This window comes from Nomascus leucogenys, chromosome 12 (genome assembly GCF_006542625.1).
Source record: "Nomascus leucogenys isolate Asia chromosome 12, Asia_NLE_v1, whole genome shotgun sequence".
NCBI classification, from domain to species: Eukaryota; Metazoa; Chordata; class Mammalia; order Primates; family Hylobatidae; genus Nomascus; species Nomascus leucogenys.
The window spans coordinates 46,495,598-46,509,867 of NC_044392.1; the positions used below are offsets into that span (position 1 = coordinate 46,495,598).

The following is a 14,270-nucleotide window of genomic DNA, read 5'->3' on the forward strand; positions in this document are numbered from 1 at the left end:
CGTGACTTATGATGAGATTACTTCACAATAAACCCACAGTAAGTGGAAAATATCATAAGTTGAAAATGCACTGAATGTACCTAACCTACTGAGCATCATAGCTTAGCCCAGCCTACCTTAAATGTGCTGGGAACACTTATGTCAGCCTGCCGCTGAGCAAAATCACCGGGCAGCACAGTGCCCTGTAGAGGACCCTGTAGAGTATTCGTGATCACCTGGTTAACTGCGAGCTGCCCAGCATCAGGAGAGAGAATTGCATCACAGATCCCTAGGAAAAGATCAACATTCAGAATTTGAAGTATGCTTTCCACCAACTGTGTATTGCTTTTGCACCGTTGTAAAGTGGCACCATTGTAAGTCAGGGCCATCTCTGGAAAGAACAGCAGGTGAGGGGCTCTGAGGCAGGAGTAAAGCTGGCTGGGTGAAGGAGCTGCAGAAACCCCAGGTGGCAGGGCCAATGGGCGAAGGTGAGATGGGCTCAGAAAGGCCCCCAGGTTAGGGGCCCCAGGGGACTTTGGCTTTTTTTCTAAGGGATACAGGAACTTTTGTCTTAATTTTTTTAGAGGGCCTCTCTGGCTGCTGTAACAGGACTAGCCTGGGGCAAGGGTCACCCAGGCAGAAGCAGGGAGGCCAGTGAGGCAACTACTGCAGTCGTCCAGGTGAGAGGGCGGGGCTGATCCAGGTGAGAGGGTGGGGCTGGAGCAGGTAAGAGAGTGGGGCTAGTCCAGGTGAGAGGATGGGGCTGGTCCAGGTGAGAGGGTGGGGCTGGACGAAGTGAGAGGGTGGGGCTGGTCCAGGGTGGCCACAGACCAGGGATGACAGGTGCTCCGATTCTGGAGATATTTTGAAAGCAGAGGTGACAGAATTTGATGGAGATAAGGGGTTTAAGCTGCAAGTCACCACATGAAGAGAAGGGGCTGCAGCCACCCAGAAGAACAACGAAGATTAAAAGGAGAAGCTGGGAGGAGTTTCTGTTTTCCTACACAGCAGCATCTGCTGCCTGTTCTTTCTCCACATCCGTCCGGCTGCCCTTGTCACTAGGACGAAGCCCCAGGTGGGAGGCTCCTGCAGAGGCCGTGGCATGCCTCTGTCTGTATCACTTGCTGAAGGCTGATGGAGCCCATGCACATTCACTCCTCACCGCGGCCTCGCGAGGCAGGCAGGACGGCATCATTACACCCTGCTTCCCCGAAGAAGCAGCAGGCCCTGAGTCCGTGGAGTGATCTGCTCAAGGTCACAGAGCCATTTGGCATGAAAGGCAGTCTCTGGGCTCCAGATCTTATGTTCTTTCTGCTATGCCAAGGCTAACCATAGACACACGAGATGAAAATAGCACTTTTTTTTTAGTGCACCTATGTGCCCGGCACTGCTCTAATCATTTTAGACGTATCAGCTCCTTTAACCCTCACGGTAACTCTCTGTGAGGTGGTACACATATTATCCTCTTTTGTAGGTGGGAAGACTGAGGATAAGTTCATGCAGACATTAAGGTGCAAAGCCCGGATTCAAACATAGGTGTTCTGGCCCTGGAACCTGTGGGTTCAGCTATACCCCAGCCAGCTGGGCGGCCTCTCTGCAAGCCAGTGTGTGGGCAGCAGGCGGATAGTGCTGATGCCACGTGTGTGAGACACAGGCAAAGAGCTCGGGTTGGCTGGGTGGGTCAGGATGGAATTTGAAGTGGGTCCTGAAGGGCTAGTTAGAGGGCATCAGGGAGGACAGGGCAGGAGTGACAGGAGCAAGAGAGGCGTGTGTGCAAGGCAAGCTTGGAGCACAGCAACCCTGAAGCAGCGGTCAGAGTGGAAGCCAAGAAGGCACAGTCGAAGTGGGAGGAAAGCAGGCCAGTGAGCCGCTGCAGATGCCAGAAGAGGGCGGTGTTCCGAGGAGAGAGGCATCGGTGGGGTCAGAGGCCACCGGGGGGCCAAGCCAGGTACGTGTTGTTGGCTTCCTCATTGGAGAAATTCGCAAGCACAGGGTTCACAGCTCAGTGGGCAGGTCTGACTGTGTGACTCTGAAGATTGACCGGAAGGCAAGGACAAAGCAGTCCATTTGGCTCTTTGGAGTTCTGCAGAGGATCTGGCTCAAGGCCTGCAAATTTCCAACAAACAAATCAGACCCAGGACAAATGGCTAGAGCCATCATATCATGTAGATCCATGTGAAAAGAATCCTTTTTTTTTTTACAAAACTAGTTTTAAAAAGTATTCAAATTCTTTTGGAGAATAAGGAAGAAGAGGCAGTCATTTCACTTTGGCTTATTTTCTGTCACCCTAGTGCTGTAACAGATCACAGCTAGTGTCACGAAGCTGAGTTCTTATTAATAGTGAGAACTGACTCCAAGCTCAAGGAATTTGGCAGCCACTTGGACAAAGGTTTAATCTGCTGAAGAGAACAGCTGAAGTCATTTTAACACGATTCACTGAATTACTGAAGCAAGCCTCACTTTTGTAGGGGGACAGGAAAAGCAGCATGCAGGCCTTAGTCAGTCCACAAGTATTTTAGTGAGCCCCTATTATGTGCTAGACCCTGAGAAGGTACCAAGGAAAGGCTACAGAGAATACTGTAATATAACTTCAGGGTTAGACAAATAGACCAATGGAACAGAATACAGAACCAAGAAATAGTACCACTTCCACATATAATTTATGAGACAGAGGGAGCATTGAAAGCTAGTGGGAGAAAGGATGGTCTGCACATTAAGTGAAACTGAGATAATTGCTTACCCATGTGAAAAAAATGAAGTTGTATCCCTGCTTCACACCATATGCAAAATCAATTCCAGGCAAATTAAAGACTTAGAAAGGCAACATTTTAAAATATGTAAAAATGTTACAATCTCAGGGAGGGAATGATTTCTGCAAAAACCAGATAACTGCTAATTATAAATTAAAAGATGATAAAGTCACCTACAGTAAAATTTAAAACTTCTATTCATCAAAAATACCGTAGAGAAAATAAAAAGGCAAGGCACACCCTGGAAGAAGATATTTGCAACACACAAACTGACAAAATTCTTATTATCTAGAATATATAAATAACTTTTAGAATCAATGAGAACAAAACAAAAACAAGCCAATAGAAAAGTGGACAAAAGTCATGAATGACACGCCACAAAAGAGAAAGTATGAATGACAAAGAAACATACGAAAGGCTACTTAAGCTTTTATCATGGAAATGTAAAGTCAAGTCTTGATGAGATCCCAATTCACCCACTAGTGTGGCAGAGATTAAAGTCAGACAATGGCAAGTGTTAATGAGGATGTGGAGCAACAGGAACTCTTATCCACCTCTAGTGGAAGCCTAATTGGCACTGGCATCTTAGAAAACAACTTGACATTTTCTAATGAAGTGAAATATGTACATATCCTACAAACCAGCAAACCCAGTCTTAGGTATATGTCCTAGAGAAACTCTTATGCAGTGTACCAGGAGCTATGATTAAGAATGTTTGGGCTGGGTGAGGTGGCTCATGCCTGTAATCCCAACATTTCGGAAGGTCAAGGCAGGAGAATCTCTTGAGCCCAGGAGTTCGAGGCTACAGTGAGCTATGATTGTGCCACTGCAGTCCAGCCTGGGCAACAGAGTAAGACCCTGTCTCTAAAAATATAATAATAATAAATCAATAAAAAATAATGTTTGTAGCAGTATTTCTCATTAGAGGAAACACCTGTAAGCTATCCCAATGTCCATCAATAGGTGAATGAATAAATAAATCATGCCATATTCATATGATGAAATACAATACAGGAATAAAAATAGACTATAGCTACATATGCCAATATAATATATATGTTGAACAGAAAAGAAGCAATTCATAGAAGAGTTCACTGTATTAGTTATCTGTTGCTACATAACAACTTGCTCCAAAATTCAGCAGCTAAAAACAACAGACATTTACAATCTCACGATTGCTGTGGGTCAGGAATTCAGGTGCAGCTTAAATGGGTACCTCTGCCTCAAGCTCTCTCATGAGATTGTCAGGCTGTCAGCCAGGGCTGTGGTCTCACCTCAAGGCTTGACTTAAAGAACACCTGCTTCTAAGCTACTCATGTGGTGGTTGGCAGGCTGTGTCCCTTGCCATGTGGCACTCCACGGGCTTGCCTCCCGACATGGCCAGTGGCTTCTCCCAGGGAGAGTGATCCAAAAGATAACTAGTGAGAGATCACCCAAGACAGAAGCCATGATCTTACCATAACCTAACTTCAGAAATGAAAGTCTATCACTTCTGCCATACTCTATGTGGTAGAAACCAGTTACTGGGTCCAGCCCACACTCAAAAGGAAAGAATTGCAAAAGTGTGTGAAGACCTCAAGAGGAGGGGGGATATCGAGGTCATTTTAGAGGCTTCCTACCATACTCTTGTAGTATGATTTCATCCTTATGAAGGTCAGAAATAGGAAAAATGAAATTACATATTGCTTAGGTAATCCTGCCTATGTGGAAGCACTATGAAGAAAAACGAGGAAATGATAAACATGACTTTCAGGGTAATGATGATCCTGGGGTGGGGGGCACTGAGAATGGAGAGAACACACAAGTAGATTCCACAGGTTGGAGTTGGATGGTGAGTTCATGGTGCTTATTTTCTTTCTGTGTTTCTTGATGTCATTTAATGTTGCATGTAGTTTTGTTTTTGTCTCTTTGGTTTGGTGTTCCGTTGATATGATCAAAGTTACATGTGCATACACTGTAGAGTCAATCCTTCTGTGGTATTTGCTGTCTTCTACCAGCTCTTTCCATTTACTGTTCTCCAGAGGCAGCTACTTTTACCTCCTTTTGCTAATTAATTTTAGTATTTACCTCCATGTCTGTAAGTAATATGTGTGTATTGCTACCTTTTGATGCTTTGGTTTGTTTAGGTACTATCCATTCCCTTCCCACTCTGGGAGATGAAAATTTAGCTCCCTTTCCTCCCCTCCAACTCTTCCTCTCCCTTCATCTTCCTTTTATAATTACATCATAATTTTGGTTAAAGCAGTAATCAGTGTTTACATTACTCAGTCAACACTAATTTGACTCTATTCATAGTTGAGCCTTGTAGTAAAAAATATGATAACTTTTCCCTTCCTGCAGAACTTTTCATTTTTCCTGGAGTTGTTAATGATCATGTTTGTTTGTTTGCTTAGTTTTTTATGTATTCATCATTAATTCAAGTGCAAATTCTGGCAGTTGTCTAAATCTCTTTTCAGGATGTTCAGGCACGTTAGGTTTCCTATCAATTTCATCTCCTTGGAAGTGTCTCCCAGAGCCTCTTGACCTGCTCCAGCCTGGACGGGTTGTCCTCCGCGCCTGGTGTGCACCTGTCCTACGAGGACCTCCCTGTACCATCACCCTGAGCTCGTTGCCTTTATTCCTTGTCTTCCTTCTTGGTTTACTTCTTTGTTTTGGTGAAGCATACCTCCTGTGTCTTCCTGAGAGAGGGTGCATGGGAGGCAAACCCGTGACAACCTTGCATATCTGAAAATGTTTTCATTGCACTCAGACTGAACTAATACTTTGGCCGATTCAGATTTCTGGTCTCTGGTTTGGAATTCTGATTTGGAAATAATTTTCCTCCAGAATTTTGAAGGCTTTATTCCATGGCCTTCTAGCTTCCAGTGTTGCTGTCAAAAAGTCCAAAGCTGTTGTTAATTTCTGGTTCTTTGTATTTGGCCTCTTTTATACCCTCCCCCCAAATCCCTAAATCTCTGTAGGATTGTCTCCTTTCCCCTGGTGTTCTGAAATTTCACAATAATGTGCCTTGGTGTGCATCTATTTTCATCCACTGTGCTGGGGACAGTGAGCCTTTGATCTAGAAACTCATGCCCTTAAGTTCTGGGGATTTTTGTTTTTGAATGATTTTTAAAATAATTACTTCTCTCCTTCTTTCTCCTTCTTTTCCCCCCAGTTGTTTCTTTCTGTAACTTCTACTATTTGAATTGGGAGACTGAGTCACTAATTTTCTCATATTTTCTTTCCCTCTCTCTCCTTTTAAGAGATGATGGCGGTCTTGCTCTGTCCCCAGGCTGAAGTACAGGGGCACAATCATAGCTCACTGCAGCCTCAACCTCCTGGGCACAAGCAATCCTCCTGCCTCAGCCTCCGAGCAGCTGGGGGATACAGGCACACACCACAATGCCTAACTTCATATTTTCCTTCATTTTCATTCTTTGTCTTTTTCTGCTTCTTGGGAGACTTCCTCAATTTATCATCTTCTAGCCCCTCTAGGAAGACTTTTTTCATACAGCATTCCATTCTTGTCTCGTGGGTCCAGTATCTTATTTTCTCTCTCTTACGTTAATTATAGGATTTTTCTTTCAAGAGTTCTCTCTGTGAATGGTCTGTATTTGATCCAGAGTTCCTTCTTTTTGTTTGTTTAATTGACTGGTTTGATCTGTGTCTTTAATGTTAGAGACTCCTGACTGTCTGGGGATTCCTGGTTGCCTGTTTATTTTTAAAAGTAGGAGACTAACAACTTTGAGCTGTAAGGGATTTGAGGGAGCAAAAGTAGACATATGTCTGTACCATCTTTGCCAAGTCATATAGTCTTTTGTATCTCTCATTTATTTCATGTTAAGAAGTGAAAAAAAATCCATAGTCCACACCCTGAAAGATAAATCAGTAACTGTAATAACTACCCTTGAGCTCAAAGAAAAATTACATCTTTTCTTCCTCAGCCTTTAAAGAAAAACATGGAGCTATCCCCCCACCCAAATTTTCTATTGCAAAAAATAGCACGAGATTAGTATGTGAGTTTCTGACATGTGTAAACCGCTCTAAAATTGTGAATAGGTTTAGAAACCTTTTCTCCCTCCTCTTTACTCCCACAGTCCTGAATCACCAGCCCAGCCTTCTGGCTCATCACTTCCTGCTTGGTGAGTTGCACGCATGTCTTATCTCCATGACGATGCTCCAAGCCACTGGATAGCAGGGTGCATGTCCAATTCATCTCAGCATCTTCCGTAGTCCCCACCAGAGGAGCGATCACTGAAGGCTGACAAACAACGAAGGACACTCTCAAGATCTTCACTCCTCTCCTCAGCACACACAGTTAGCACGCACAGGAGTTTATTATGGTGAATGAAAAAAGAAACCCACAAGAACATAATTTATATGTAATTCCACTTTGATCTCTAATCTCTTTACCTTGGCATCCTCCCACATATGAATAGGATGGTCCATGATCCTAAGGGCAGCCAAACAGCCAGGGAGCACGAGTTTAATCCTCAGGGTTTGCAGGGAAAGGAGGACTGTGGAGACCCACGTGCACAAGAAAATCCATGATGTGCACAGAGGGTAGGCTACAAATTAAATCCTAACTTCATGGTTTGGTATTCAAGGCTCTCCATTGCTTCTCCCTGGACACCTGCAAAGCTTCTAGCAGCACTCCTTATCTGGGGCCTGACCTCTTTAGTCAGTCTTTCATGTAGAAGAATCATTTTCAGATACTAAGTATCTCATGTCCTTTCTTTGTCCAAGAACATACAGTTGATTTCTTTTGTATCTATATCAAATAGTTCTCCAGCCTAAACTTCAAGACATCTTCATGAATGCCTCACCACTCCACTGCACGTGTAAATCCATGCCCCTGTATTTTTCTGACTATTGTTTCTCAGACTGATAACACCTGCACACTCTCAGCAACAATAATGGCTGACATTTAGTGAGCACTTACTTTGGGCCACTGTGCTGGTATTGCTTGTGGGTTATTTTACTTAATCCTCCCATCATCAGATAAGGAAATTGAGTGACAGAGAGGGCACGTCACTTGCCCACAGCCATGGAGCTACTTAACGCTGGAGCTGGAGCTCCAAGCCAGGCAAGCCCAGCCCAGCCCAAGATCACTGGCTCAGCTCAACTCCTCACTGCTAAACTGCCTCAACCACATTTCTTCAGACCTTACCCAAGACTTATCTTCCAGGAAATGCTTTTCAGAAGAACTGAGGACCCTGGCTGTGACTCTATTACATTTATGTGTTGCAGGCTTGTGGCGTGGAGCTGCCTTTACGTCTTCTCCCTTCTGTGTCCCCTCCCACAGTCACTGAGTCTTGCTGCTTTAGAGAAGCTGAAGTCTGATTTTCCACCACTGCCTCAGCACAGGGCCTGAGGATAGGGTCTGCCACCAACCTTCCAGCCAGAAAGCAACCTGCTGGGAGGGGAGGGGTTGCATTGACTTGAGGGCCTAGCAGGGCAGAGTGAGCAGGCCAGGGAGGCAGCTGCCTTTCCAAGGCCACAGCAGAACTGGGAGGGGGCTGATGCTCTGGGTTACAGTCAGGGGTAGACGCAATCCTGGGAATCAGAGTTGGGAGTCACCAGCTTGTGCTACTCAAAGATAGCCAGGGGAGCAAAGGCAGGCCCAGCCCAGGGAAATGAGGCCCACGCAGCCAGCCAGGGGCCCTCAGGGTGGTAACAGAGCATCCCTGGGGAGCAAGTGTAGCAGATGGAGTGGGCAGGCAAGGCCATCTCATTGGCAGAGCTTTGGGGAGGGGGTATCTTTTCTTCAGATGTCCCCAGAAGTACCAGACACCCACATCCTTGTGCAGACAGCCACAAAAAGGCTAGTGCTGTGCCACCTACTGGGTCCCCAGTTGCTGGCCAAAGACTCAAATGGGGCTGGAGAGCCCACCACTGATGTGCTTGCGGGAATCGGCTAGGGCCGGGCTCCGGTGGGTGAGAAAGGCTGTGGCCTGTGTCTCTGTCCCAGCTTTGCACACCTATTTCTTGCCTGGCCACCCCACCTCTGTGTCCTGTCTCTTCAAATACACTGCTCGCCACCCGCAGACCATTCTTCCCAGCAAGCTGTGTTATCTTGTCATTCCCGTGCTCAAGAACCCAGAATCTCTTCTAAGGCCTCTAAGACAAAATCCAAGCTTCTTATCCCAGAATTCCAGGCCTTCCTAAATCTGACCCTGGTCTCTGAAGCCCCCGGTCGCCTGCTACTGAGCCCAGGTGCTCTCCTCTCACTGAAGCTTCCTCATTATTCCCAAGACACATGCCAGTCGCTTTTGCCTCTCTGATGTTGAGTGAAACAGTGAAAGGAGCATGGGCTTTGCTTCCTGTGTGTCCTTAGGCAAGTCACCCAGTGTCTCTGTGCCTCCAGCTGCTTACCTGGGAAATACTTTAAAGACTGTTGGGAGATTAGAATGTTTGCGTACAAAGTGCCAGCCACACAGTAGGTGCTCAATACATGCACAGTATGCATCATACCATGCCCTTGCTGCTCCCTGACTTGATGGCCCTGTCTCCTTTCTGACTGGCTGAGCTCCTGCCTCCTTCCAGGCCCATCTCTAGATGCACCTACACATGCAGCCTGCCCTGCACGCCTCAGTTAAGGTGCCAAGGGAGGGAAAAGCAGCATTTGCCTATCACTCGCTGGGCACAGACCCTGTGGGGGCATGGAGATCCCTGATGACGGCAGCGAATCCTTCCAGGGGCCTCCTTGTGTTAGGCCTGTCCCGGCACGTTGTGTGCATTAACTCACGGAAGCCCGAATGGTAACTGACTTCCATAGATTAAGGTTCCTAAATGGCTTTTCTGCTCTATCCAGCCTAGTTGGTTTGGTCTCCCTGGCCCTTTGTTCTTGGCTTTCCCCATCCAGTGGCCTCCAAGTGGCTAAGAGGAGATTTTATAAAGAAGTGAAGCCCTACGGTATAAAATACAGAGTCTATTGTGTGTTGTTCGGGCTGATCCCATTAGAGAATGGTTTGGAAGAGGACCCACCTTCACCAGCCCTGCCACCCAGTCTGCAACCAGCTCCCTTGCTGCACTTTGTATAAGCCCTGGGCTTTCATTAGGGTTCTCTGCCCAGAGCACCCATTCCTCTGGGCCTGCCTGGAAAATGCAATCCTTGCTCCTCGGTGGCACCTCTGTGGACCCTCATGTGTTTGGGTCAAGGTCATTGCCCTCTGCCTCCATCCCCAGGGCACCTTGTCCGCCCCCGATTGCACCCCTCTGCAGATGTCTGCCTCCTTGGCAAACCCCTCTCTTGGGCTGAGTCCCTGAGGGTAGGGGCTGTGTGGTGTTCATTTCTGTATTTCAGTACTTGGCACAGAGCCTGGAGTGCAGCAGGTCTTGGTGTTGGGGATGAAGGGAGGGAGGAAGGAGATGGGGTGGAATAGGCATCCGGGCAGAGGAAATGGTGCTGATGTTTCCAGTTGGTTCCTCCCAGGGCGGGGCAGCTACAAGCCCCTGTCTGACTCAGAAAAGGAGTCCTCTGTGGACACCCCAGGGTCCCCTCTAGAGACAGCTCCATGAGAGCCCCAGCCACCACAGCTTCCCTCCAGACCCCCGGGAGATTCCAGTCTTTGAGATGCTTCAACTTTCTTAGAGGAAATCGCTGAATATGTTTGGTAATTTTTTTTGACATTTTCCCTGTTCAGGAGTTTGTGATTTCAGATTAATCACATCCACATACATTTAGACTGTCGGCTTGGAAGGGAAAATTTGAATTTTATTACTGCATGATTTCATCCAAAGCTATCTTACCAACACTAAAAGGATGTCTACAATGAGGTGCAAATCATGACAAAACATTTTATCTCTGGGACCAAGCTCATGGCGGGAGGCCAACGGGATGGGGGGCTGCAGGTGGGACCTGGGTGGGCACAGTCCCAGCCCCTTCAATAGCCTAAAGAGATCTGTGTGAGCCACTGTCACTGCTGCCTCTTCCTCAGCAAAATATCTCATTTCCTTCCCCGCTCTAGGTTTGCCCATAGCCCTTACTCCCGGGAATGGCTGTTCATCGACTAACTCCTGTCTTCCCCTTGGCAGGTACCATGACCAGCAGGACGTAACTAGTAACTTTCTGGGTGCCATGTGGCTCATCTCCATCACATTCCTTTCCATTGGTTATGGGGACATGGTGCCCCACACATACTGTGGGAAAGGTGTCTGTCTCCTCACTGGCATCATGGTGAGTACCCGCCTCTGCCCATTCCCTACCCTAAAAATGTGGCAAAGAGCTGACCTCTTTCTTGCGAGTACATAGGGCCTTCCTAGCAGCAGCGCGAGGGGTGGCTGTTAGTTAACCGACCTGCGCGTGTGTCCCCTACACATAAAAAGGCAGGTGGGAAATCTGCAATGGTTTCTCACTTTTCAGTTGACTTTTCTAAGGTAAGAATGAGACCTGGACTGCTGGCAGTTAATGGTCTATTCACAGCTCCCTCAGAATGGGCTGGGTGAAGCTGGTCCTGGCCTGATGCTCTGATGCCCACCCCACTGCTGTGCAGCCACCCAGTTTGCTCACCTCCAGTGAGCATTGGGGCTTGCAGTTTATTGTCCTCCTTCCTGTTGCCTTGGTCCCACTGACCTTGGCACCATTTCTGATCATGTTTAGCTGGAACTCACAGAAGCAGGGACTGGGGAAAGAGCACTGAGTCGGCCTTTGGGACCTGAGTCCTGGACGGGGCTGTCCATGTGGCCCTAGGCTGGCTCTTGCCTTTCCCAGGCTTCTGCTTCCACCTCTGCCTATGGAGGGGCTGGGCTCTGAGTGCCAAGTGCTTTGCAGCACTGGCATTTGGCAAGGCTGTGATCCCATCTCCAGGTGCCCAGCAGGTGTGCCGTGCCTTTTCAAGGTGTATCTCTCCCACCCAGTGCCCTACTACCCACCCTCGACACTCTCGCAGAGACACACACTCTCGCCTGTCACATGGCCATCACAGTGTGGCTTATGAGAGGGATGTGGGGTCTGAGTTTCTGCTCACTGTGGACCCTGGGCCAGGCACTCTGCCTGTTGGGCCTGAGCATCCTCCAGGGGAAAGTGGAGATGGAGGGCCTACCCTGCCCTCCCCATCGGCTCGTGCAAGGAACAAAAGCAATGGTTTATGTTAAAGTGCTTTGAAAACGAGAAGCGGCCACACATAGGTCAGTGTTGGTGGTGTCCTCAGTGTCCTTCAGTTGCAAGGTGGTGAAGTGTTCCCTTGGCCTTGTTGCACTTTGGGTCCAGGACAGGCAGCTGCTGCTCTTTGGCCTTCATGCTGGAATCCTAGAACAGTGTCAGAGCAGGGTTGGACACTTTTTTCAGAGGAGGAAACAGGCTGAAAGAGGAAAGCACGTCTAAGCCTGGGTAGTGTTAGGGGAGGTGGCGGGGTGAGAAGTGGTCAGGCTGTTTGTGGTGTGGCTCTGGGTCTCCACGGCTGGAGCCTGCCACCCTCCCAAGGACAGCCCCCCATCCACAGCCCCCCTCACACCTTTGTGAAAATCCTTCCTTGCAGTTATCCCTCAGATTCCATTTGTCACCCCCATTGCCTCCAGGAGAGAGGAAGACCCTCTTTCTGGAAGGGCAGTGACCCCTTTCTGCAGTGGAAAGGGAGGGCCGCAGGTCTTCCTGCAGGGTCTGAGCGAACGCCTCACAGCGGCTGGGGGCTGCCCCCACTCCCCACCCCACTTCGCCTCGTTGGCTTCCTGGGGCTGATACTGGTGGACCAGACAGTCAGACCCAGGCTTGGGGCAGTCGGCCTGCTGAGCAGGAGGGGCCAGGCTCTCTCCTCCTTTCTGACTCCAGTCCAGGGCAGGTCCCTATTAGCAGGCAGGTCCTACGACAGTAGCTAATGACAAAAAGCTTAGCGCTGGGGTTGTGATAAATCATGCGGAAGTGCAAGGCTTTAGAACAAATACCTCCCATCGGTTAGTAGGAGTCTGTCTTGGCATAGCACCAACTGTCATGAGGAAACCGGGGAAAGACACTTCTTACCAGAAAGGAATGAAATGCCACCGAAGGCCAAAGCTTTCCATCTTAGAGCCACTCCTGGGGCTTTGTGCCTCAGAACCAGCTCTCAGCTAGGGCTGGCACAGAGCAGGGTTGCCAGTAGGTGGATGGGCCCTGCGGGGAGCCTCTGTTATTTTAAAATACCGGCCTTTCTCCCTCTCAGCACATAGCTGTCCCCATCCAAGAAGCAGCACCCCAAGGACCCAGCTTCCTGGTTCCTGGACTCCACAGCTCCTGGCTCTACTCTGGCACAGCTGAGCAGAACAGGCGAGACACTTGCCCCACCCCTGCCTCTCTTTGGGGTCCGGAGGCTGTTTGTCTTTCAGCACCCCCTTTTGCTGTCTGGGTCTGCAGTGCTTCCCCAGAGAGAGTGTTCTGTTCCCTGTGGATTGAGGTGTGATCAAAGTGGAAAGAACAAACGGACGATGAGGAGCCAATTCCCACCTTCCATATGAAAAATACAGCCCAGGCCTTTCATCTCTTTTTGTACAAAACCCTGTGCATAAATATATACCTTTCTATATACAGGAACAGGGAGGTTTCCTCTATTTATTGTCAGTGTTTTTCACCCAAATTAAAGTCAGTCGCCTCACTCTGGGGTCAGCCACAGTGAGGAACCTTGGTGGCGTTTTTCTAGCAAATGTGATTTTTCTAGCTGAGTCACTCCTAGCCAGGGTTTCACTTTGCTGAGGATCCCTTCCCCTCCTCCTCCCAACCTCCCAACACTATGTATAGCTCCCAATTATTATTGCAAGTGCCTTTACTAAAGGTAGGGCTTCCTGTTTGGTTACCATGGACACCATGAAGGCCAAGGCAAGGCCTGCTTGGGAAGGGAAAGGACGGATATGTGTGTGTGTGGCCTGTAAATAGTCTTAATCATTGTTTTCTCTTGGCAATCCCAGTAACAATGTAATTATCAACCATTAAGCAGGGTATATAATCGTCTGAACAACTTGCCATAGCTGGCACAGACCTGCTGTGTTTGAGAGATTTCACCCACAAAAGCAGCTACATTAAAGTCCAGCATCTTTCCATAGGATTTTTCATGATCACGGTGACAACACAGAAGAGAGAAAGCTGTCAATATTTAGTATCCAGAATTGGAAATGACAGTGCAACCTAAAAGATGTGCAGTGCTGACCTTCTGATTCTGTAGGCATCTGGAAGACCCCAGAGCCCCCAAGGCTGCTTGGCTTAACTTTGTTCCAATCTAGCCTCTTTCTAAAGCTGGACTCACTCTCTAGACCCTTCATCAGTTATGGACAAACAGGCAAAAGCTTCCGGATGTCTGCAGGGACGCTGAGCTTTTCCCCAATAGCCTCATGAGAGATGCCTCTGAACTGCCAAGGGAAAGTGATGATGAAGTAAAAGGTAGCACAAATTGAGTCATTTTGGGAGGAGGCAAAAAGAGGGCTCAGCAAGACATCTGCTTAATGTCAGTTTTAGAAGATGAGCTTCTCCCGAAACACCTTGGTTTCAAACCAATTGATGTTATTTTAGTTGTTGCATGGAATCTGTTGCAGAAACAGAATCCAACTGTAAATCCTCCAGGCTTCCCTCCTCCATTTGTCACTTTCATTTGTGTTTTA

The 14,270-nt window shown here is 48.0% G+C and overlaps 1 protein-coding gene across 1 annotated transcript in view; it reads left to right on the forward strand.

Annotated features, from left to right (window-relative positions):
* The window catches only part of KCNN3 (potassium calcium-activated channel subfamily N member 3), a 162,261-nt gene that overhangs the window by 126,804 nt on the left and 21,187 nt on the right, over positions 1-14,270 (forward strand). Inside the window, exon 4 of the mRNA XM_030824400.1 lies at positions 10,746-10,887. Within this exon, the coding sequence (XP_030680260.1) occupies positions 10,746-10,887 (142 nt within the window). The remainder of the gene's footprint in view (positions 1-10,745; positions 10,888-14,270) is intronic.